Below are 26,043 nucleotides of genomic sequence, written 5' to 3'. Positions count from 1 at the left end.
AGGGAGGGGGAGAGGGGGAAGGGGAGAGGGAGGGGGAGAGAGGGGAAGGGGAGAGGGAGGGGAGAGGGAGGGGAGAGAGGGAAAGGGGAGAGGGAGAGAGGGGAAAGGGGGAGAGGGAGGGGAGAGGGAGGGGGAAGAAGGGGAGGTGGAAGGAGGGAGGGGGAAGTGGGGAGGGAAAGAGGGGGAGGACAATGCCATGTAGGTAGCTGCAGACCCTACAGAGGCGGCGTACCTGGGGTCTCCACCCTCTGATAGTGGTAGGGATTCACGCAGACCTCGTCCTTCTTCATGTTGAAGGCGAACTCACACAGCTCCATGGCCCGCAGCTCATGGTGGCTATGTAGGTCGGGCCATCGCCACAGACGGCAGTAGATGACATGGGGGAGCCCCTTCCGGTGGGACACCTGCAGCCGGCCATCCAGGGACCTGCCGGGAACGGGAGGGGCAGAAACAGACAGTGAAGTGGGTCTGGCTCGCCTCCTCCCAAGTCTGGCCTGCCGAGCTCCATGAAAGCTCGCTGGCAGAGACTCAGGAAGCTCCCCTCCGCTGGCCTGTCTCACACGCAGAGGGCCAGGAGATCAGAGAAGCTCTGTGTGTGCTGGAAGGGGTCCAGGAGAAGAACACAGAGGCCCACCCAGCAAGGCCGAGGGCTCCCAGGCTGGCAGAGCTGACCTCGGACCCGCCCCACGAGGGGAACGACAGCGAATCATGCTCTGGAAAGGTCGGGGCCAGGTGGAGGTGTGCAGCGGGGACAGGGCTGAACTAGGAGACGGGAGTCCTTCAGGAGCCGATGTGAGGGCCACAGTGATGCTGGGGAGGAGGGTGACGGCACACAGCGCCCCCCCCCCCCAGTCGCTTTCCACGCTCACCCAGTTCCTCTCTCACACATGAGAAACCAGAAAAAAAAACCCCGACCCTCTTTTTTTCAGTTGGTGTTCGTGATAAGGCAGGGAGGGAGAGAAGGCAATGGAGGGGAATTTTAACTGGTCAGAGGCTACGTGGCAGACCTCTCGGGAGTCCCTCTCAGCGTGAGGGCTGCTGGCAGGCTGCCCCAGGTGTCCCAGTTCAGAGCTAAGGCCTAAGCGGTCGTGCGTGAGCAGAGCAGGAACCGAGCCTGTGACTTGGTTCTGCCACGGTCCCCGGCCTGGCTGGGCCGAACCCACCCCCAACGGCAGTGTCCTGTCCCTGTGCAAACCGCGTCTTCCGTGGTGACCTAGCCTCTGAGCAGCTGACCTGGCGCCGCGCCCCCCACCCCAGGCCAGAGTGTGGTCCCTGGTGGACCAGCAGCACAGGTCCACGGAAGCTCGTGAAAAAGGCAAAATCTCAGAGGCTACCCCAACCCACTATATCAGATTCTTCCTCTTTCTAAAATCCCCAGGTCATCTGCAGGACAAGAAAGTTGGAGCAGCGCCACAGGCCATGACGGCTGGGAGCTTGTGTGGCAGAAGTGCCATCAGACAAGAGTAAGGTCGGAGGCAGGAGGCATCTGGAGGGGGAGGTGAGAGGCTTCAAGCAACGCCAGGTATTAGACAGGTGAGGCGCTTCCGTTCACACAGAGTCCTTTATCTAACAAGTCTTTAATGACCTCCTACTCTGTGTGGCACTAGGGTTACAGTGGTGAGGGAAAGGGAGTAAAAGAGACCACAGAGCGGTCCCTGCTTCCACAGAACTTCCGTGGGCAAGACCGACATTAATCACATGATCAGGACAGCTACAATGACAAACTAAGTGCAGGGAACCACAAGTGCATATGACCCTGGGGACCCTGCTGCACTCAAGGGCGGGACAGGGCATCTCTGAGGAGGTGGTGGTTGACCAGGAAGTCTGAAGGATAAGTAAGAACTAAGTAGTCAAAGGGGTACGGGAGGAGGGCACTCCAAGTAGAGAGAAGAGCATGTGCAAAGGCCCTGGGAAGGTGGAAAACACGGTGAGGAGGAATACCAGAATGAAGGCCAGAGTGACCGGAGAGGAGGGAGGCTGGGGGAGCAGACAGGGGTGCTCCTGCAGGGTCTCAGATGCCATGGTGAGAGGTTCTGCCTGTTTTCTAAAAGCCACAGGAAGCCTCTGAGATGTGTAAGTGGGCTGAGAGTGTGTTTGAGCGTGCGCACACGAGACACAGGCCCCGTGATAATCCTGGCTGCAGGGACAAGCAGACTGGGGGTAGTGGGGAGTCAGAGTGGGTGAGGTGGACGCTCATCAATAAGGAGGCACCCTTCATGCCCCGGTCCGGGAAGATCCCACATGCCGCGGAGCGGCTGGGCCCGGGAGCCATGGCCACTGAGCCTGCGCGTCCGGAGCCTGTGCTCCGCAACGGGAGAGGCCACAACAGTGAGAGGCCCGCGTACCGCAAAAACAAATAAGGAGGCGCCCAGAGGCAGTACTGCTCTTTCTTCAAGACGGCCCGTCCTAGGACCCCACTGGCCAGCAGGCAGGACTATTCTAATAGCTGGGCAGGCCTGCTGGAGAGGCATTTGAAGCTCTCCCTCCCTGCCCCCACACGACTAAGGGCACCCATTTTCCTGAATATATGGAATTTATGGACACTCTGCGAGGGAGGGGCTCGCCAGATGCAACCAGAATCACCAACCAGAGAGAGAGAAACAGGAATCCAATCAAACTCTCCAAGGCACTGGCCTGGGCAGGGGGGAGGACAGACAGAGGTCAGAACAGGACTTGGGCACAGGGACTGACAGGGATCTGCTGACTCAGGGCAGCTCAAAGGATGTAATTACCTCCCTCCTGTGGGGCCCCAGACCAAGGAACCCCGACAGCCCAGAAACAGTAATTAGGAGGCAGAACGAGAGAAGACAGCCTGGGACTCGCCCCTGAGATACAGAAGGCAGATGGCCAGATGTGGACTCATGAGAACTGGGGTCAAGGGGAGGTTCTCCTCTTCTGGCTGTGAGACCCTGGGCAAGTCCTGAAGTCTCCAGGACCCTCAGTTACCTCATCTGTAAAATGGAACATTCTTCCCCCACTGCTGCCCCTGACCTCACGCAGCTCAGTATCCACTCAAAAGTGCTTCGTGAAGCACCCACAGGACTGTTATTCTTCCCCATCACGATGGCCACTCCGCAAACCCGGCCCCGGAGAAGTGAGGTGAGCTGTGGGGCTGAGGACGAGAGAAAGGGAGAGTGGGAGGTGATGTGTGGGGACAGAGAGGGACTCAGCTCTTCCCATTTTCCTGCAAAGCCACCGTGTGCCCATAGATAGGGAAGTGGGCACATCTGCCCTTCAGTGTTGGACAAAAGCCCCAACAGAGAGCCAGCTGGACATCTGGAGTGGCCTCTGCAGGGGGAGGCCGTGGAGAGAGGCTCAGACCAGCAGCGAGGAAAGAGTGGGCAGTGGAGGGAGCCCCCAACCCCTACCTGGTTGATGGAAGGGTTAGCCCTCTTGCTTTAAAAGAAAAACAATGCAGCGCTATTCACAATAGCGAGGACCTGGAAGCAACCTAAATGTCCATTGACGGAGGAATGGATAAAGAAGACGCGGAACGTATGTGTGATGGAATACTACTCAGCCATAAAAAGAATGAAATAATGCCATTCGCAGCAACACAGATGGACCTAGAGATCATCATACAGAGTGAAGTCAGACAGAAAGAAAAATATCATATCACCTATATGTGGAATCTAAAAAAAAAATGGTACAAATGAACCTATTTACAAAACAGAAATAGAATCACAGATGTAAAAAAAAATAGTAACACAGAGCAGGAGGAGGGGTGATGGTGGACAACGCAAGAGAAGGGTCCCTGCTTCCACGGGGCAGACGGCCTGAGAGAGGGCGCGAAAGGCCAAGTTCCCATCGGCCCTGCACTGGGCCTGCGCCTCAGGCAGGGCAGGTGCGGGGACAGGACGCCCTGGGCACTCCTGACGTGGAGCGACGCTCACACGCCGCCCTAACGTCCTAACCCCCAGGACTGGGACAGCCGAGCCAGAGACCCAGAGTGACCCAGGGCCTGCAAGGGGGAAAAGGGCGTGGAGTGGGCAGAAATGGGACACCGCGGGGCACACGAGGCTCAGACACGTCATGTGACGGAGGCCAAGGTCTGGGCGCGACGTGGCCCTTATGGGCTTTGGGAGTTGAGGGATGGGAAGGAGAATCAAGGATGTGGTGAAGGAGCGCAGAAGGCTCATCACATCTGTAGGCAGAGACTGCAGTGTCCTGATTCCTCATCCCATCCTTTCTGCGTTACATGGGCTGTTTCCTCTCAGGGCCTGAAGAGCCTGGCTGTCTACCTGAAGAAGTACGGCAGGGAGCGCTCCAGGCACAGAGGAAGGAGCAGGGAGAAGGGGTGGGGGGAGTAAAAAGGAGGGGGTGGCGGGGAGGAGGGAGAGGGGACACAGGACCGGATGATGGGAGGGAGGTGGAGGGAAGGTGGAGGCAAGTGATGGATAGTGGGAGGGAGATGGACAGGAGGAGGGGGAGGGGAGGAGGGGGAAGAGAACGGGGGAGGGGACAAGGAGAGGGAGGGAGGAGGGAGGGAGGGGGGGGGAGGAGGGGGAAAGGGGGGGGGAGGGGGGGGGGAGGGGGGGGGGAGGAGGAGGCAGAAAGGGTGGGAGAGAGGGGCGGGAGAGGCTAAGGAAGTCCTTCGGTCAAATACAACAAACTGAAGGGATGCATTTATCTCTGTCCTGCCCAAGACAATGGGTAGGAGAGGAGAGCAGACAATGGGCAGAGAGGAGAATGGAAAGCAGATGGCCGAACGGGAAAAGACTTAGCAGAGTGAACCTGGGAAAAGGTCTGGACTTGGAGGTACCACACACTTGTCAAGACTTGGCTGAGAACAGGATGGGTTGACTGTCTACAGAAGAGGCAGGCAGATCCCAGCTCCTTCCCCCCGGGCCTCCCCATAAACAGGACCTCCCCAACCCTGCCAGAGACTAGTCTGCTCTCCGCCGAAAATGAATGGGAGAGCGGAGCTCTAGACAGGGCCACCAGGGCACAGCTGCGGGTGAAGGTCACACAGGGGCTAGGAAACAGGATTTCGTGAACGGAGCGCTCAGCTCCCTTGCTTACCCCATCCCTGCCTGTGGAGGAATTAAACAGCTCAGGCCACAAGAAAAGACCTGAAATACTGACATTTGGGGATTCCCCAACTAAACGGCCCTGTTTCTGCCAGTTCTCCCTACGGGGAAGCCCACCTGCCAACAGGCCCCTCCCACCACCATACACAGAACAGGCAATCGGCTTTTTACTGCCACGCTCTCAAATGTGAACGCAAGGCCAGAATCCCCAGCCATTTAAAGAAAGCCTCTAACAGGAGGCGCAGAGATAGAAATAAGTGGGGGAGGAAAAAAAGAAGTCAGAGACAATGCAGGGAGCAGAAGAAAACTTCCAAATAAAATAAAACAAAAACTGCTCTCGGGGAGATGAGCTATTGCAATCCTAAAACAGGAACATTTACAGACTACTGAAAAGCACTCCTGGAAATAAAAAATAAGAATGTAAATTAAAAATTCAAGAGAGACTTGAGTTTTTCAAGGACTTCTTGAGTTTTTAAACTACATACATGAATCATTTTGATAGTATAATTTAAATTTTTTTAAATTAAGGAAAGTACAGATCAATGGAAGCTCAGAGAGTCCAGAAATAGTCACATATATGTGGACAACTGATTTTCGACACAGGCCCAAAGACAATTTTGTACAGAAAGAAAGATCTTTTCAACAAATGGTGGCAGAACAACTGGATGGCCACATGCAAGGAAAATGAAATCCAATCTGTACCTTGCACCCGATACAAAAATTAACTCAAGTGGGTCATAATAAAAAGCCTAAAACTATATGACTTCTAATAGAAAACATGGGAGAGAATCTCTGTGACCTTGGGATGGGCAAAGATACCACATCAGAAACACATTCCATTTTTTTTTAAAGTTGATAAATTGGACTTCATCAAAGCTTAAGCTTCTGGTCTTTGAAAGACCCTGTTAAGAGAATAAAAAAGACAAACCACAAATTGGGAGACAATATTTGCAAAAAGCGGGTATCTGGTAAAAGACCTATTTCCAGCATCTATAAAGAACTCTGAAAACTCACTATTAAGAAAACAAACCACCCATTAAAAAACAAAACAGGTAAATGATCTGAACAGACGCTACACAAAAAGATAAAAGAGGTTGCAAAACAAGTGCATGAAAAGGTGCTCAACGTCACTAGTCCCTGGAGAAGTGCAAACTAAAACGACAGGGAGATGCCACGCCGTCATGACTAGAATGGCTGCTACGTAAAAGACTGTGCCACGTGCAAAGATGTGGAGCAACTGAAACTTCGTACGCTGCTGGCAGGGATGTAAAATGGCACAACAACTACTCTGGAAAACAGTTTGGAAGTTTCTTAAAATTTCAAAACAGAAACCCACCGTAGGATCCACTCAGCCCACCCCTAAGTGCTTACCCGAGAGCAGTGAAGGCATCTGTCCACACAAAGACATGTGCGTGAATGTTCGTCCCAGCTGTATTTATAATGGCCCCAAACTGGAGATGACCCAGTGTTTCCCAACAAGTGAATGAATAAACTGTGAAACAGCCATACAAAGACTACCACTCAGCGACAAAAAAGGATGAACTATGGATACAAACAACACAGATGAATCAAAAAATAATCATTCTGAGTGAAGAAAGCCAGACACGATTCCGTCTGCGTAACATTATACAGAGTAATTTAAAGTAAAGGAACAATGCAAACTTACATTTGCATGACGGCAAGCAGGTCAGCGGTTGCCTAGGGATGGGGTGATGGGGGCGGGCATGGGAGAGGGCGCTTATCAAGGAGTAAAGGCTACGTCTGCCACCTTGATTGTAGTGGTGGTTTCACAGGTGTATACGTATGTCAAAAGTTATCAAGTTGTACACTTTAAATATGTGCAGTTTGTTGTACGTCAACTATACCACATTTCCAAAAAAAAAAAAAGGCAAGGGCTTTGGACTGGATAAACATGGATTCAAATACTGACTCTGGTCAATAACTATGTAAACTTGATCATATTGCTTATAATGTCTCGGTCTTAATTATCTTTCATCTGAAATAAGTCCCTTCGCTAGATTGTTGGGAGGACTAAACGACATTCTAGGGAAAGCCTTTGGCATATCGTTAGGACACGATAAATGGCACTAATCCATTGTCATTATTATTGTATAACTACCACTACTCCTATTACTACGACAGCACCTGGTAAAGAAGGTTCCCAGTAGGAGGTCCAAAACACCAGACCCCTTCCCCTGCCTTGGCCATCCGTGTGCACAGCCCAGGGGGCCACAGTGAGGCCTGATGCTTCTAGTTTTCACAAGGCTTCCGGGCTCCTTATCTCAGAGCAGCCTCACCACGATGCAGTCAGGTCGTAAGTCAAGTCTTGTAACAGTCCCGCCTCACTATGCACTCGCTCCATCTGAGAGGCAAGGCTCGCCTCCTAGGATCACACAGCCGTCTGCACCCAGGCTGCAGCTACAGGGCAGCTCTCCTGGCTGCCAGGCTGGGCCCGATGGTGGGGAGACAGGCACGCTTCTCCAGCTCGCGAGCACATGACCACCAGGCTGGCTCGACAGCACCCTCCAGGAGTCATCTGGTCCAGGCCCCTGCTTCTGGGCCCTACAATTCCCAAACTCACGACAAGGAGGGCATCTCATGCACGTCCTTTTATGCATCGGCGGCCACTCCTTTTGGTTCCAAGTCTGGGCTGCCCAGAGCCATCCCTCGTAGGGCTCCTTTTCTCCCTCTGTCCCACTCAAAATACACAGCAATGCTTACCAAAGGATTAATGGTGAACTGGGAGTTTCAGCTGCTGCATTTAATCTAGCTGATGTGTCCGGTACACACTCTCCCCAGCCTTACAGGGTACCAAGCCCATCTTAAGTAAAACCAATAAATAAGTCTTCATTCCGAGCTGACGCTACCATAAGCATGGCCCGCTGCAGAGAAGGGTCTATGTATGACCCACCCCTCTCCCTGACCCAGCCCTTCCTCGTCGTAACCCAAGACCAGCTGCTGGGGCTAAGAGCACAGTCCCAGGCATCCGCCTCTGGGCTGAGGTCTCGCCCCACACCCAGGGGCTTCCTGATGAGAGACCCCCAAAAGCCTTTCGCCAGCAACCCTCTCAAGCTCCTCTGACAGAGGTTTTATTCCTTAAATATATTCTTCACCAGCCGAACCATTTCCTGCGGCAGGAACTTAGGTTTCCTCCCGTTGGCTCCAAGTGGGACCCAAAATGTATCCCAAAGTATCCCAAAATGGGGGTGGGAGCCACAGCCAGGGACATGGACATGCCAGGGTCCAGAGCTGCTGGTGAGGTGACGCCCGCCAGCACACTCGGGGCGGAGAGGCAGGGCCAGGGCCCCCATGCCACTCACGTCCCTGTGACCAGTGATCTCGGACCCACAGCCACCTGGGGGCTGACATGAAATACCAATGGACTTCGACATGGGGGTTGGGGAGAAAACTGTGAGCTGAGCACGTAAGCTCCAGAAACGCACCGGGATATATTCACAGCACGAACTGTGCGCCGGGCACACTGCTACGATGCGAGAGTGCAAACATGGCTCAACCTCAGTGAGCTCAGAGAACCTAAGGGCTTTGCCCGAAGTCGTATAACTTGTACAAGAGCAGGGCCATAATTCAAGCCCAGGCCAGTGCTGAGAAAAGGAGGGTGAGAGGGCGAGGTAAACAGTGCTTTTTCTCGGTTCTATGCTGCATCCCTACCAGGGAAACTGACTTCTTATCCATCATCAAAGAGTGACCGAACACCTACCAAATCCCAGGCACTGTTCTGGTTACCTGAGCCAAAGAAGCGAACAGAAAGTAAATTTGTTAATACAATCGTATTTCTGTTGAAACCCATTTTACTTAAAACACACACACTACTAAACTTTCTAGCTTCTTCCGGAGACCAGCTTTCTTTTTCGACTTGCCATAGTTCCATTGGTTCCATCTGGCCTTTAAGTGCCAGTGTCTGCTCTCAGATCTCCCACTTTGCCTCTCCTTCATACACAAGTGTCAGAATGTGCCTTTCTCTCTTCCCTGCCAAGGACAGCCCGGTACAGCTGTCTGACAGATCAAATATGAAAGCCCTGAAAACACTCCTGCCGAGAGGGCCATTGGATTTGGGGGTTCACCTAGGATCCTCTCCCTTTGGTCAACACAGCGAAAACCAAAGCATCCTCTGTTCCAGGCGGAAGTACCGCACAGGGGTCACGTGTCGCGTCGCAAGGGGTCACGTGTCACGTCGCAAGGTTGCAGGTGACAAAGCACAGAGGCCTAACATTCAGGGAACAAAATGTCCTGGTCAGCTAAACTCCGGCTAAGTGTCTGCCTAAAAACCTCCTCCGGAGAACTACAGACAGCTGGGACATGAGGACCTCGAGAGCATCTGGACCAATCCCTTCCTTCTGTGGTTGAGGAAACAGACTGATAGATGAAGCACCTCAAGGCCACCCAGCAAATGAACACAGAGCGAGAAGGCGGCCTCCCAGCTGCTATCTCACTGTAGCCAGGCCTCGCCACCAACGAAGTCTGAGAAACGTGTGTGAGCCCACACTTTCCCCGCGGTAAGCCGAGTGCACCAAAACAGAATTTTGTCTTTGTTGTCCTGAATCTTAAGCTGCCCAAATTTCTGACTCTTCAGGATGGAAGAAAAAAATTGACTCTCGGTGGAGGATGTGTACTATGATTCCTGTCCCATCGCTGCAACTTTCTGAGGTTTGAAGTTATAGTAAAATAAACCATTACGAACAAGAAGAAACTGAGCTGTACACGGAATACACGATTCCCCAGACCCTTTCAAACTTTTCTTTGGTTGTTAGAGTTTAAATAAAAAGCGACATTTCCAACATCGGCCGCTTCTTGTCATCTGGCTCCACAAAGGAGGAACCAGACCCGGGGCGGGGGGCGATCCGGATAACTGAGGTTCGGTTGTTAAGCCCTCCTACAGTGACCACATGCCCCAGGCCAGTTTCATAAGTGTCCTCAGCAAGTTCTGTTAAGTATGCTAAGCACATTTTTTAAGGTTCCAGTTCACATTGGTCTGCGAGGAGCTGAAAACAGGATTTCACAACCCCTGATAGCAGTCACTGAACCACTTCACAAAGAACAACCCAATTCCCATCTGAACTTGCCGATGGATAATATCCGGTGCTTCAGGCTGCCAAACTGGGGGACACCCCATAAAATGCCAGCCTCAAGCCCCCCCATGCTGTACTCCAGACCAGCAGCTGGCCCTCACTCCTCCCCACTGGACTGAGTCTCCCCTCCCCTCGAGAGCTTTCCAGAGTAGTTGGCTCAGGTCCGTGACAAGTGCTCCAAGCAGATAGGGCCTGAGTGTGAGCCCCAGAGGTGGCAGGAGCCCCCTGGGCAGACCCTGGAAGGAAGAAGCCATGGAACACCTCATCCTGCCCTCTGCAGGGGGGCTGGACCCCACAGGAAACCCATCATCTGGACCTCGGGGCTTCTTTCTTCCCAAGGGGCCAGGGATGTGCAGAGTGTGTACGTCCTAGAAAAGAAGGAGGCTGATTTGGAGAAATTTGGGCTTAATCATAATCATCTGTAAAGCACACGTACACCAAGAAACTTTCAACAGTGGGCCATGAGTAAGGCGAGCCCCCCACCCCCACCCCGTTGCTCAACCTCAGCTCTCCTGACATTTGGGAACAGATAATTCTATGTTGGGGGTAGGGGAGTAGCAGCTGTCCTGTGCATCGTAGGTTACATAGCATCTCTGGCCTGTACCCACTAGATGCCAATAGCGCCCCCTGCCAGCTGTGATAACCAAAATTGTCTCCAGATATTGCCTAAGGTCCCCCAGGGGGCCAAGTCACTCCCCTAGGCCCCTTGAGAACCCGCGGGTTAAGGAAGTGCTCTGGACGTGGGCACAGGTTGGGGAAAACAGAAGGAATTTATACCTCAGAGCAGGTGTTTATCTCGCACTTCTCACTCATTATCTCACTGGATACAGGGATCCCAGAGGGTGGGTCTCCTCACTCCCAGGTGAAGGATTCATGTGACGTTGAGTGACTTGCCTAACGCTGCCCAGATCGGCAAGAAGCAGTGTCCTATTTTGTAGCCTGGGTGTGATACCCCAAACCCAGCGGCCCATGCCTGCAAAGCACAGTGATCATTCTGTATGAACCAGAGATTCTCCTTGGGCTCTGGTGAAACCATGGTCATGGTACCCCCTTCCCTTCCCCCTCACCCATGCAAAGAAAGTAGTTAAATCTTGAAGGAGGAAGAGGGGGAGAAGACAAGGAGGAGGAAAGGGAGTGTTTCATTTGAGATCTTTCTATTTCACAGCTTTGGTGTTCATAAATTTTTTCTTCTCCAAGAACCAACTTGATGGGAATCGCTTCTTCTCGAGTGTCGGCAGGAACACAGAGGTTTCAAGTTGAAAAGGGAAGATGCTACATACAGAAGTCTGGGTTGGTCTCTGGTTACCAAAACAAGGAGAAAGAATCGTTGCCGGGCTACACAGAACTTTCTGCATGGCCGTTTCACTCTGCCAGTTAACATTCAAGAATGGAATTAAGTCTGAAGATCATCTATTTGTTTATTTAAAGAGACCACTCATGGAACTTTGAGGATACTCACAGCCCTTGGCAATGTTCTGATGGGCTTAAGGCAAAAAAAGCACACTTCAGCCCAGCTTTTATTACAACCCTCACCCCTAAAGCTCACCTCATAAAACACGGGGAGTTTGAAATGGAAATCGTGAATCTAAGTGTGTTTAGATATCTCTGCTCATTCTACTGGGTGATTCTGGCCTCCTGTGGTCCTGGCTCTGCAGCAGGGCTGTTCACACAGCCAGCACTTGGAGGTTGCCTGTTTCCAAACTGCTTTGGGGAAACGGATTAATTTATATTTTCAATTTGGGGGAAAAGAAAATAAAATGGCAGGCTGAAGCCCACAGGACAGAAGCATGCAGGAAGGAAGGATTCCTTCTCTCTCTGACAACGTGACACTCTGTGAGCAGTCAGGGAAAGATACTTACTAGCCTCAAAAGTCTAACTTTGGAGGGCAAAGTAAAAAGAGAAAAGAAGAGCTTTTGGAGAGTATTAGATCATTATCTCAGCTTAGACCCTTTTTTTCTGAAGAAGAGAAAACGGGGGCTTGAACTACAGATCTCAACCTTCCACTAATAAATGCCTCAAGACTGAGAAATGTCTTTGATCTCTTAAAAAATAAAAAGGCAGGGCTCCAAAAAGTCACCTCCCCTGACAACTGCTGTTTCTCTTGTCTTATCTGCCAGTGAACTTCAGTATTAGCTCACTTCACTAAACAAACAATTCTTTTTACAGGACTCTTAGTCATTCTGTTTTTCACTTTCTTCCAGCAGAAACCATTAAGGTCTGAGTATCCTCTCCGGGGCTGTCTTTTCCCAGACCCAGTTCCCAGCCTCCCACCTCCTGCCCCGTCAGGTTTGCATGAACCGAGCCCGTGAATCACTTCCTGTGGGCAGACTGCACGTTTGGGGTTGGGATTTGCTTTCCTCTTTTTTTCTGGAGAAGATTCTCACAGACAGTTGGGCTTAAACGAGTGGAACCAGGCGATGGTGATGATCACTGGCTGCCTCATCCTATCAAAACAAATCAAAGTTTCCAAAGACTTATAGAAAATGTCAGGCGGGTGTTCGTGACTAGGGGAGTTGGGGGTGGGAGGGAGAGGTGAAGAGGGCAAATGAGGAGGTTTTGTGTTAATTGCTCAGTTTTGACTTCCTTAATTATGAGTCACTGGCCAGAGAGATAAAACAATGTCACAAGTGCTACAGAGCATGCAAGCAAAGGGCAAACCTGGCAACCTTCTGTGACATTCAAACTGAGAGGTAAGGCTTCCGGAAGCGCTCACTCAAGCTCCGAGCTTACAACCATGCCTAGTGAAATGCCATACAATATGGGTTAGGAAAGGAACATTCCCGCATTTCAGCCTTAACCACGTTTCCCTATTTTTAAAAGCGGCCCCAAAGAATCCTCCAACCTTTCAGGGCAGCCGCTGCGGGGGAGCTGGAAGCAAGGGAGGGGTGGGAAATGACCACATTTCTAGAAGAAGTGAGTTGAAGGACCATGAAGTTACGTAGCTACCTTTGTAAGCGGAAAAGACGGCGTTTGCAGGACACCGAACTCTAACATGCCACAGACACTCTGCTTCTCTCCGGACCAGAGCTTTAGAAGCTTACATAAGCAGTTTCCATCTAAGCGGTAACAAAGAACGGGTGTCCCGTATATTTTGGGCATCACTAGCCTGAGGACACTGAGGCAGCCAATCAGCATTCCTTTCAGTCTAAGGGGACAGACTTCCTATTGTCCTTAAACAAAAGGTTGTGGTTCATTGGGGGCAACTGCACCTAAGACAGCCAAGAGCCCCTATGGGCAGGAAGATGGAGTTTCCAAATAAACAAGGGAGGACTTAGAACTTACAAGTCAGGGTGGCTGTTGCCTGCTGCTTAAGCTGGTCTCATCGACTAAATGGCTCTGGGCTAAAAGCTGCAGACCCCCCAAGCAGCTCCACTCAGGAGCACAGAAAAGCTTCCAGGTGAAGCTCCCTCCCCTGGGTCCACTCACAACACTCACAACTCCCTCCCATACGCAGCGCACCCAAGTCCCGGCCAAGTACCCACCCACCCACCCACCCACCGCCCATCAGACCCCCACTTCCCAAACAGCTCAGATATCCGGAGGCCTGTTTTACAGGTATGGAAATGCACAATGCTTAACCGGCTCAAGTAGCAGAGGTAACACATTGCAGCCACGGCACCTGAGCACGGGGCTACCGCGTCCCCAAAGCCAGAGACCTTCGGCCTGCGGCGGCACGCTGAGATCGTCTGGGGGTCCAGAGGCTCCCTTCAGCCCTAGGACAGGCCCAATGATGCCTCTAGCTCAAAAATTATCCCGTTCTGTGGCTCTCTCTGCAGAATGACCACTCTCTGTTCTCCCCTCTTCAAAGATTTACAGACACGACCGTCCACCACTCACCGAACTCATCATCCCTTAGCACCAAAGGCCTGGGACGGTTAAGTATTAATAACTTCCATGTGTGTCTGGTTTCCCTTCCTAACTAAAACAGGAGCTCCTTGAGGGCAAGGAGACCCAACTTAACTTCCCCTGGATGGAGCACGGGGCTTGCATATGACATTTGTTCACAAGTAGGTCACGACAACCGACTCAGTCCTCTGTGCAGCGACAATCAGAAGATGGAGGCAACAGATTAAAAACCTCAGGCTGCACCCCAGCCTTACGAACCCAAACAAGACATGAAGCCTTATAGGAAAGGGACCCGCAGACGCACGTTACTGCCAGAAACCCAATACCAGGAATGTTCTCAAAGCTATCAGCTGGTATTGAGAGGTGCCGTTAAAAACAGCAAGGGAGTGACAGCCACAGGTGCTAGTTGGTTCTGCTACAGCAGCCAGTGGCGGGGTGCGGGGAGCTGAAACGCTCGTGGAAGGGGGGGTCTGCCTACTTCACTCGGCGCACCGAAGAGAGGCAAAGTCATCTGTGGCTAAGGCTGTAGGCAGACACTGGACAGGAGGCTTTGCGATAAATTTACTCAACAAATATTTGTAGAATGGAGATTTTATCAGTGTTGGGTTTACCAGAAGAGAAAGCATGCAGGCACCTGGGGCTACCCTGGGAAGTGGGCTACCCTGGAGCGTTCGTGTTCCTTACGCTGGCTGTGCTGCCGAAAAGTGAGGGGTCTCTAGGTGTGGGCATCCCATCTATAAAATGATGGGTTCAACCAATCTCTAGTGTCTCCCTGCCTTCTAGCACTGACATGCCACATACCTGAGAAATACACTAACTTGCAGCGAAAAGGAGCTTGAAAAGGGCTGTGTTTACACCTTCTTGCTAGGCGCGCAGGGCCTTGGAGGAAACAAACCTGAGTCACCAACAGCAGTAGAGCAAATACATGATCAAGAAGAGGGAGCACCCACTTAGAGACGAAACAACACACGGCAGGGGTAAAAGAGAAAACTTCAGGACTTTCAATCTTTCTGCAGGTTAGAAGAAAACGAACCCCCAAAGCCCAAACCTAACAGCGGTTTCAGCAAAACAGTGGCAGTCCCAGCTGTGATGTGATAGGGAAGAATTCAATCGATATCAGACAGCTTCCTGAGAGAGAAGGTGGCTTCAAACCAGAAAGGTGAGGGAGGCTGCAGAGTTGCTGACCTGCAAGGTCAGAGGTCGGGAAGCGGGTGCCGTGGCTCACAGACGTGGTCACATCCGTGGCTGTGGCTTTGGTGGGACTCGCCCCAGACGCGGGGGTGAACGCAGATAACCTGGTGTGGTTTGTTCCAGGCTCAGGAATCAGAGGGCTTCGGAGCTGGGGGCGGGGGGTGTGGCTCTAAAGGTCAGTCATTTCACCACCTCCCCCTTTTTCTCCCCACAAAGGAGGAGACTGAGGCCAGGCAGAGACAGCATCTCCCCAAGGATCCTTCTGTTCCTTTTTTCTACTCCAGGAATCCATGATCCCAAAACTATCTGTGACCCAAAATGGAAAACTCAGCTGTTGGGGAATAAAGAAGCTAACCCCACAGCAAAGGGCAGGGATCCCCTCCAGGGCAGGAAGACCGCCTTCAGGCGCTTCCCACCCCCCCGCACAGCCAGCTGTCAGGGCCCCAGCGCCATCCCAGCTTGTCTTTCTAGGAGGCCAGGCCCTCCCAGGCTCTGTAAACAGCTCTGTCCTCCTCTCCCTCCTCAGCCAGAGTGCAGGACACCCCCTGCCACCGGGGCCTGGACTGTTTGGTAACAATGGAGGGAACATTAAACAAGGGTGGAAGACGGGAAGTGAATCACTGAATTCTCAAACAGGCTCCTTGGAAGGAGCAGGGCGGCGGGAGGGGCCGCAGGGGGCTGGGGCCGCTTGGGGGGCCTGGTGGAGGGCACAGGGGAAAGTTTCCCGGATGTTCTCTTCTTGCCCCACAATGCGGTGCCCTCCGGCTCTGCGTGGCTTCCTGTACCAGGCAAGATCAAGTCCCTGAGTCATCCTGGCTGCTTCTAGAAGTATCCCGGGTGTTCTCTGCTCCCTGCACCAGGTGGAGATGCAGAAGGAGAGCCACTTCTCCACAATTCTGTCCCCACACCCCTTAAACAGTCTGACCCTGACACTAGGCGGGTCCTAGTCACCCAGCAGAGAGAATGGGCTTCATCTCCTTTTTCCGCTGCTCACAGCATCAATTACTTACATGGAGATGTTCCTAAAACACACACACACACGGGACGATGTCAGGGCATGACTTGAGATTGTATCTAAGTGAGAGAAACGTCCTCCCCTGCACCCCTCCTAGTCTGTACTGATTCCCACTCAGCCCTGGTGCCACGGCACGGCCACCTCCAGCACCATCACTCACCTCCACTGGCCGACCACCTGCCCTGGGCCTGCACAGCACCTTCAAAGTCTGGTCTCGGCCAGAATTTTGTCCTGTTTCATTCAACCAGTGTGTGGAGTGCTGCGGGCACACGCACGCCGCTGCTCCACACCTCTGCAGGGTGAGGCTCCAGCAGACAATCTGCATTTACCGAGGGCCTACTATGTGCCAGGCACTTAGTGAGGACCTCAGTTTTCTTAACTTTCCAAAGGATCAAGGACTAACAGAAATAAGGAGGCACTGAAGAGTCTGTGTGCAAGAAGAGCAGGGCCAAGGGCACCCCACAGTTAGTGCACATCTGTCCTTATTTTTGCTTTCCAGGCTCTCTTTTCATAACTAGCTTTTCCCATACCTGCCTCGCCTTCATTCCAGAGGTAACACTGATCAGTTGCTTCTTATAAGCAAGTTCTTTGCTAAGCATTTTATGTTTATATACTTTAATCCTGCTGGGCAGGGCCCCATTTTCCAAAAGAAGACAATGGAGTTCAGAGAGGTTAAGATTCTTCCACAAGGTCACCCAGCGAGCAGGAGAGCAGAGTTAACCTCTGAACTCCAAACACAAAGGCCTAGGGTCTTTCCATTGTGTCAGGCTGCTGCCCTGCACACTCACTTGCCTTGAAGGAGACATGGTGGGAACAAGATGAGACTGGGAACCAGGAACCAGATTCCAGTTCTGGTTCCTCTTTGCCACCTGGGTGACCTTAAGCAAAATGTCTCATCTTCAAGGGCCAGTTTCCTCACCAGGAAAAAAGGGGCCACCTGAGAAGACTGTCAAGGGGTTCACGTGAGAGACTGCACACCAAGGTCCTCCATACACTGAGAAGCGCTACACAACCGTAAGGTGTCACCTAGCACCTTGCATTCATGTGCCAGAAAATACCACCCAACGAGGCTACTGATCATCTGCCCCTGAATTTTTAAGTTATTCCTCGAACAAGTTGGTGACAAGGTCAGGAAACTGTGAGATAAGAGAACATTATAGAAGCTTCATCTGAGGACAATTATTGTTGTTGGTGGTGGTTTTAAATGGTACCAGCAGCTCTGAGCAGGGGCTGAGAGATTAACAATTTCCTCCCTAAGCCCACCAAAGTTCACCAAGTTTTCTTGAAACTCCCACCCTCGCAGATCATGGAAGTGAAGGTCTAAAGCAGTTGCCTGGGTTTCCCAAGTCCCAGTTCTGCTGTTAATGACTATGTGCGAGTTACTCCTGTTCCCTGAGCCTCAGTCCTCATCTGTAAAATGGGCAGGTTAGACCAGGTATCTCCGAGGTCCCTTCTCTGACAACCTGTGACTATTAATAAGAGGCTCACTGGTTTTTCTCACACGTAGAAGACTTCCTTCAGGAGAATTTCTCTGAACAATGAAGAAAGGAACACATTTCCAACTACCCAGCAATGCCATTCCGTTCCGGCTCCCGCTGGGGACTGCCCAAATGCCGGGAACTCAACTCCCATGGTCAACTCCAGCCCCACCCTGGTGTGCGTGGCTTTGTGAGGATGAGGGAATCTACGAGGTTAAACTTCCTGCCTGGGCCCCTATCACGCAATGCTCTGAGCAGGAATCACAGAACTGCGGAAATTGCATCTCCAAGATTCCGTCCCCATGCCTCGCCACAGAAGAATCACAGGCAGGGAAGGCATTGTAACATCCAGCATCGGCCCCCGAGATGCTGATGGTGGGCAAGAGGGCACAGTCCTGTGTCTAAAAGCACTGCAGTTCTACCCCATGTAGGATATTAAAACCTCACAAGCAAATCAGCTGCTGGCTCTGACGTGAAGTCCTTCTGTGCTCCCAAGCACCAGCAGGAAACACTAAATAATTACTGATTTAATTAAGTGAAGATTCAGGGCCAAATGCATTCTACACAAATATTTGCTCTTTCAAAGCACATTTTCAAAAGAAAAAGAAAAACGCTACTCCTCCATAAGAAACTTTTAAAACAGGTGGCACAGTGGTTAAGAATCCGCCTGCCAATGCAGGGGACACGGGTTTGATCCCTGGTCCGGGAAGATCCCACATGGGGCGGAGCAACTAAGCCCATGCGCCACAACTACTGAGCCTGCGCTCTAGAACCCACGTGCCACAACTACTAAGGTCTGCGCTCTAGAGCCCGTGCTCTACAACAAGAGAAGCCACCACAATGAGAAGCCGGGGCACCGCAACAAAGAGTAGCCCCCGCTCACCGCAACTAGAGAAAGCCCGCGCGCAGCAACAAAGATCCAACTCAGCCAAAAATAAATAAATAAATTTTTAAAAGAAAAAAGGAAACTTTTAAAACAAAAAGAAAACACAAGTGTACAAATTCCCCCGACATAATATTTTACGTGGCTCACCTACTTCTGACAGCCTTAGCTAAAATTCTTTGCTTATTAAAACATGAAGATCAAAACTCCTGTTTATATCCATACCATGAAATATTACCCAGCCATAAAAAGGAATTCATGATTGCAACATGCAAAAATGAAAATAATTATGCTGTGTGAAAGAAAGTACCCCCCCCCACGAAAGAGGACATCCTGAACAATTTCATTAGTATAAAATTTTATGCAATTTAAACTAACATATAGTGACAGAAAGCAGACCAGTGGTTGCCCGGGGACTGAGAGGCAGCAGGCAAACAGGAGGGCAAAAGTACAAAGGGGCAGAAGGAGACTTTGATGGACATGTTCGCTATCTTGATCGTGCTGACAGTTTCATGGGTGTGTACATATGTCAAACTCATCAAATGGTACACTTTCCAGATGTGCCAGTTATTGTATGTCAATTCTATCTCAATGCAAATGTTTCTTTAAAAAACCCTCCCTAAACTCTGTGTTGGGAAAGTTATCAGCAGCCTGATTTTAAAATGTAGTAAAGCAGGGCTTCCCTGGTGGTGCAGTGGTTGAGAGTCCGCCTGCCGATGCAGGGGACATGGGTTCGTGCCCCGGTCCGGGAAGATCCCACATGCCGCGGAGCGGCTGCGCCCGTGAGCCATGGCCGCTGAGCCTGCGCGTCCAGAGCCTGTGCCCCGCAACGGGAGAGGCCACAACAGTGAGAGGCCCACATACCGCAAAAAAAAAAAAAAAAAAAGTAGTAAATCAGGCAAAAGGCCCAGACATCTATTGCTCCAACAGACTTATGTCAGAGATGTCTCCTCTGTTCATTGCATGACAAACTGAGAAGAGCCAATGTTGACACGTGAAAGCATAATGAATGCATTATGACGTTCTAAAAAGGTGTGACATACACATACACACTAAAGAGTTTGTTGGAAAAGTAGTTATGGTCTAGCCACTACATTAATGTCATAGCTATCTAGTTATTCACATAAAAATGTGTCCAGATCCATGACTGGATCACGTGAAGAGTACCGCTCTGGGCTGACACTGTCGTAACAATTGTTCATCAATGAAAAGCCTTCAAAGTGTCCTAGAGCCGGTCACCAAACTTCAAGGTGGCCTTGGAAAATAAATTGTACGCAGAGGCCCCCACCCCTTCTGCAGTGGTGCGGGGACTGGGGGGCAGGGTGTGGTCAGGCCAGGAACGATCCATTGAGCAAAGGGACATGCCAGGGAAATGAGGTGGTGTTCAAACGCAGGCGCAAACTGCCGGGTGTGCCGCAAGTCGAGCTCCCTCCTGCACACGGACTCACATCCCTGTGTTCGTGATCAATGTGGCGGGCCCACCTGGTGAACTTCAGGGGTCTTTTCACCAGCATCACAAGACTATCTTGTATGCTTTTTTTTTTTAATCTTCTTTAAATTTTGAGGGCACTACAGCTTCGCTGTAATCTAACACAGTGGTTTTCAAACGTCTTGAGACGTCGGCAACCCTACAGGCACTCAGGCCTCCAGACTCCCCATTCCAGCCTCCGATTCCCAAACAAACCAGAGGCGAACTCTCTGTCCATCAAGAAGCCTGAGATTTGGGGGTGGGAGGGCTTGTATCAGGGCACATCGTTTGGAAACCTCTTATCTAGGACACGCTAAGCAGAAAAAGCACTTAGCACACTTAAGATTGACACTGGGGGGAAGCAAAGCTGGGGGGGGGGGGCAACATTAACAAGGTGAAAAATAGAGTGCCGCCATTCCTGAAGGAAATTCTTTCCAACCCGTTGGTGATTTGTCCTCAAAAGTTCTGCAGAAAGACCTCGTTCGTTGCCAACCCAGCCCTGGGGTCTAGTGTTTCTAGTATAATTCCACACAAACCATGGAGGCCCCATAAACGTTCACAGATGGCGATGAATTCCTACTTCTGGCCAAGTGCACAGGGGAAAAAAACCTAGCTATTAAACATCTGAATGTTGACAGTCCTGAAACAATAGGGGGAAAAAAGACACGTGGAAGAATGAACACAAAAAAAAAGGCAAGTAAAAACTGAACAGTTCAGCACAGTGGATAAGAGAACAGTGGAAGCCAACTACCTGGTCTAGGAGCGGGTTCCTCCCAGCCCAGCTGTGTGGCCTTAATCAAGTCACTTAAGCTCTCTGTGCCTTAGCTGACTCAAACCATCTTGGGGGTAGGTAGTATCGCCCCCAGTTTAAAATTCATGGTGCACGAGACCAGAAAATGCGAGTGACATGTCACAGCCTCAAGAACGGATTCTCCAAGAGCAATATTCCCCCACCTGTGCCCCACCACAGCCCCAGGTGAACTGCATCTGTTTTCATCAGAGTTATACTGGCTTTTCTGGGGTGACTGGCCCAACGTCCAGCTGCCAGAGGGTACAAATAAGCCAGTACCTGCTGGGAGCCCATTAGAAATAAGAACCATGAACCAGAATAAGAGTCTAAGGCCCAGGAGTCCAGTGGGTGTGCAAGAGGCAGTCTTAAGGTATCAGATTTTCTGGATAATGAAAGACCAGCTTAGAGGTCATCTAACCCAACCACCTCAGTATACAGTGCTCTACTAGAAAGTTCTGAATGTACAGGGCTGAATACAGTCTGTCCCTCGGTGATTTCTGCTTCCTGGTCCTAGTACAATACAACCTTCAGGGACCTTGCAGAACAAGGGCCCCTGGCTGGGCTCTCTCTGCTCCAGGTCCTCATTCCCAGGCCTTTCTGCAGATGAAGACCACGTCCTGTGGACTTCTGTGTTAAGCTGACATCTAATGAACTTTCCAGGGCCTGAGAACTGGACCCCAGGTTCTCCTTCCCACATTCTCTCTTGAGATTTCCCTCATTGCATCCATCCTTGTTAGAGTCTCAGGGGAGAGGTATGGACCCATAACAGCGCACGATATAAAGAATTTGTCAGGGCTTTCCCGGTGGCGCAGCAGTTAAGAATCCGCCTGCCGATGCGGGGAACACGGGTTCGAACCCTGGTCCGGGAAGATCCCACATGCTGCAGAGCAACTAAGCCTGTGCACCACAACTACTGAGCCTGTGCTCTAGAGCCCGCGAGACACAACTACTGAACCCACGTGCCACAACTACTGAAGCCCGTGTGCCTAGAGCCCGTGCTCCGCAACAAGAGAAGCCACCGCAATGAGAAGCCCAGGTACCGTAACGAAGAGTAGCCTCTGCTTGCCACAACTAGAGAAAGCCGGCGCACAGCAGCGAAGACCCAACACGGCCAAAAATAAATAAATAAAATAAATTTATAAATAATAAATTAAAAAAAAGAATTTATCAGCATGAGTAAGACACAGCTGTCTCAAAGCATTAAACAGAAAACATGGCAGAACACAGAAAGTGCTTTGAACATAACAGGTGCTCAAGAAACATTTACTGTGCAAATGAACACTCCACTGAAGTCAAGACGAGCTCCTCTCTCCTCTTCCCCACTTCACTCGTGGTCAATCTGGGCAACTTCCTAAGAAACCTCCCATTGCTGGAATTTGGAGACACAGAAGACAGCCACCAATTAATTGGTCTGGGCTGGAGGTCGAAAACAGGCAGCGGCCCACAGATGCTGTGCTTGGCCTACACAGTGTTTTTTTTACATTTTTTAATTAGTTGCCAAATTTAAAAGCTGGGAGATTTCATATGTAAATCTAAGATTTTTGGCTTCTCTTGAAAAAAAAAAAAAAACAGAAGATCTGGCAACACTTAGCTGGTGCTGTGTCACCAATGCCCCTTTAGATGGGAAATGAGTCCTCAAGTCCCGCTCTGTCTTTACACCAGGTCCCAGCCTCCCCACCCTCTGCCTGTCCCTGGGAGCATCTGAGCTTGCAACTCTAGCCTGCGTTTTCAATGAGGGAAGCATTACTCCTTATAACACAAAATGGAACCTGAAGGGCCAGGGGACTGGCCTTTGTAGGGCAATCACACAATGACTGCTCATTTGTCTGGGATAGTTTAATTCACACCTATTGTCCTGGTGTCATTATTTATTTTTGCGGTACGCGGGCCTCTCACTGTTGTGGCCTCTCCCGTTGTGGAGCACAGGCTCCGGACGCGCAGGCTCAGCGGCCATGGCTCACGGGCCCAGCCGCTCCGCGCATGTGGGATCTTCCCTGACCGGGGCATGAACCTGTGTCCCCTGCATCGGCAGGCGGACCCTCAACCACTGCGCCACCAGGGAAGTCCCTGGTGTCATTGTTAATGGCATCCTCTTTCACTCTCAGAGTCCCGGTTTGGGTAACAAATTGTATGGCTGCCTGGAGCCTCTGCCAGCTCTAGACCTGCCTGGCTCACCCCAAGGATTCTGTACCCAAAGCCCGAGAAGGAAGGCCCCTTGCTCTCTATATAGCTTCCCAACCTAAAGATGTCAAACTTCCAGTGGGGTTCACACCACAAAGAAGGCCTTCAAACACCCTGCAGAGCAGACTCAAAGCCTCATGGTGGCTTTCTCGAGGCTGTGGCCAGGGCCAGCTCCAGAAGGTCTGCAACACTGAGTGCCAGGGAGGGCTGAGGAGGGATGGCCAGGACGACACTTGGGGCAGGCAGAGGTCGAGAGAAACGAGAACAAAGAGAGAAAGGGGTTTAATAACAGTCCCACCTCTGGGTACCATTTCCTTTGCTTGAAGTCAAACGGAGAACTAAGGCTACCCTATCCTTCGCCACCACTTTCAGTGGGGTTTAGGGAAGAAGAGAAAATGGCAGCTTTTATGGTGAGAAAAGTCATCAAGTTGTACTTATTGTGTCTTCCAGAACCTTCTACCCTCTTGGATCAAACACATTGACTTGTCAGGGCCAGCAGCATGGCTTCCACCCATGCCGACAGAAAGACAGACTTACTTATTAACCTTCAAATGAGTGAAGGTGGGTCAGGGTTTAAAAAAGAAATCTAGTTCCTCAACATTTGTGGGGTCTTTTAGTGTAGGCAGGGGAGGCACCTCGTTTTAGAGGGGATGCTTGGTGAAGACACAGCCACAGGAAAGGAAGCAGGTAATGTGAGCTGCTTTTCATACCAAATAGCTACACCCAGCCGCCTCCAGGCCCCAGGCTGCAACATTCTTAAGGATTTCCTAATACACCTCAATTAAAGCCTAAGCCAATAGGGAAGCTTTGCATTTAACCCAGAAATCCAAGTATTCCCTTCCCAATCTTTAAAGGGTTAAAGGCCAGGGAGGGAATGATTTCCCTGAGGGAGGAGTCTAGCAGAACGGCTCCCTCCTCGTAATGAAAACTCTGGTGAGGGCAGACAGTATGCAAGAGGGGAAAGGCGAGGCAGGAAGTCAAGTATTGCTGTCTTGACATTTTATACGAAAACCTGACGTAACTAGATATCACAAGGCATCTGAGGCTTATTTTCTTTTCCCCTAATGTGAGCAAACAGAAGAAAATCTGGTTCTTAAAATCCTTAAGGTCCATGTGAACTTAAATCCCTAATCCTCTTCTTCTCCAAAGTGGGCACATCCCATAAGAATCGCCGCAGCCGAAATCTGTTTTTAAGTTTCCTTTGGTAGCTGCGTCAGATACACCCAAGCCCGTTTTACTGGGCAACAGAGAGCTAACGTAAGGCACGAGCTGCATCTGAATGGGTTCCCAACATTTCAGTCTCTCAAAGGTAATTTTGTAAACAGACACAGAGAAGGGCTTTTGCTTTGAAGTGAGGGGGGGGGGGGGGGGGGGGGGCGGAATCTGCTACAGTTGCTTAAACACTGATCAAATTCTACAGAAAGGATAAAGAGAAAACACATCAAACGAAATGGTATTTTACATTTTCCCTGAGCAAGTCAGCCAACAGCTTCGGTTTGGAGGGTTCCTAGGATGGAGTTTTAACATCGTGTAGGGAGGGGAAGAGCTGAAGGGTGTTTATGAATTCTCTGCTGGCCTTTGGCCAGAGCTGCTTTTATTGATCTAGACAAACACAAATTATGATGCCTGACATGACTTGTATATACAAATGGCCATTTGAAAACAGTCACAGACCTAATGGAAGGAGATGGCAAGAAATCAAAGGAAGGCCGGAAGGAGGGACAGAAATACCCAGATCCACGGAGCAGCATTCCAGCTGCCTGAAGAAGCTAAGCAGGGGCTTTTCCTTGGAGGGGAGATGGATGTTCACCTATCCAGAGGAGGTCAGCTCCCCTGGGTGCAACTGTCCCGGGGAGCACTCAGAGCAGCCATGACCGGAAGGAACGAATAGCAACCCTCGCCAGCAGGCTCCCCGCAAGTTCTGTCGCAGTGTCTGCTCAGCCCCGATGTCAGGCGGGGCGGCCGGGGCCCAGGGGCCGGAACCCAGCAGAGGGCCATGAGCAATGCCTCTGCTTCAACCATGCAGGGGCTTTGCTGCAGGAACAGTGGCTTCCTGACACCCTGAGCATCCCATCCCCACCCAGAGAAGGATAAAGCTGAAAGACTTCTAACAGCTCTCCAGCCAGCAACCCCGCAGACCGAACGGGAGACCGGCCCATACAGGAGATTTAGAGGGGACCTGTCCCGGTGTGGAGCTCCTGACCCCCATCCACTGTGCTACCTGGCGTAGCAGGCTGGAGCTGCCCCTTCTGAGCAAGCAATAGGTGCTGGTGGACTTGGGAGGTCACAGGGCGGAAAGCAGGGCATCTGGCGATGGAGACAACACAGCCCTTCCTGGGAGAGGTCTGACCCCTAATAGCTCCCATTTTCTCTGTCGCTAAAAGAAAACTGTGCCCACACCCAGAAAGGAGAAATCCAGAGGGAGAATCATCCTTTACAAGTTTGTTTCAAACTCTTTAAGAAAGAAGACATTTTAACCTGTCATTCTCATCCCCACAGGCGTTCTGACCAGATGACCACAAGAAATTAGGCTTGAGAGAAATAATCAATCCCAAACAAAACTGGTAATGGCTATCATCACACACCATAGACATCTGCTGAAGGTAAGAAGTGAATTGGCAACCTTGAAACACTGCAAAAATCAACCCAGGAGAAAAAATAGACCCCAGAGAAAAAAGTTCAGCACAAAATAAAACTGGAAGCAGCTAAAACTCCAGACAATGAAAGACACTGACGAGGGACTTCCCTGGTGGCGCACTGGTTAAGAGTCCACCTGGCAATGCAGGGGACATGGCTTCGAGCCCTGGTCCGGGAAGATCCCACGTGCTACAAAGCAACTAAGCCTGTGCACCACAACTACTGAGCCTGCGCTCTGGAGTCCACATGCCACAAATACTAAGCCCGCAAGTCACAACTACTGAGCCCGTGCGCCACAACTACTGAAGCCTGCGTGCCTAGAGCCCATGCTCCGCAACAAGATAAGCCACTGCAGTGAGAAGCCACGCACCGCAACAAAGAATAGCCCCCGATTGCCACAACTAGAGAAAGCCTGCTTGCAGCAACGAAAACCCAAC

At 51.1% G+C, this 26,043-nt stretch overlaps 1 protein-coding gene across 4 annotated transcripts in view; it reads right to left on the bottom strand.

Annotated features, from left to right (window-relative positions):
• The window catches only part of SMAD3 (SMAD family member 3), a 119,685-nt gene that overhangs the window by 27,404 nt on the left and 66,238 nt on the right, over window positions 1-26,043 (bottom strand). For all 4 annotated transcript variants that reach the window (XR_003436413.1, XM_027123411.1, XM_027123412.1 and 1 more), the window contains exon 2: window positions 233-426. Coding sequence is in view for 3 of the 4 variants with exons in the window: in XM_027123411.1 (XP_026979212.1) it covers window positions 233-426 (194 nt within the window). In the remaining variant the exon portion in view is untranslated. The remainder of the gene's footprint in view (window positions 1-232; window positions 427-26,043) is intronic.

The sequence above is a fragment of the Aethalodelphis obliquidens genome, unplaced genomic scaffold, assembly GCF_003676395.1.
Source record: "Aethalodelphis obliquidens isolate GAN/ISIS:26980383/991018 unplaced genomic scaffold, ASM367639v1 scaffold26, whole genome shotgun sequence".
Classification (NCBI taxonomy): Eukaryota; Metazoa; Chordata; class Mammalia; order Artiodactyla; family Delphinidae; genus Aethalodelphis; species Aethalodelphis obliquidens.
The sequence above is the reverse complement of the archived record's forward strand: the minus strand, read 5'-3'. Positions and strand labels throughout refer to the sequence as shown.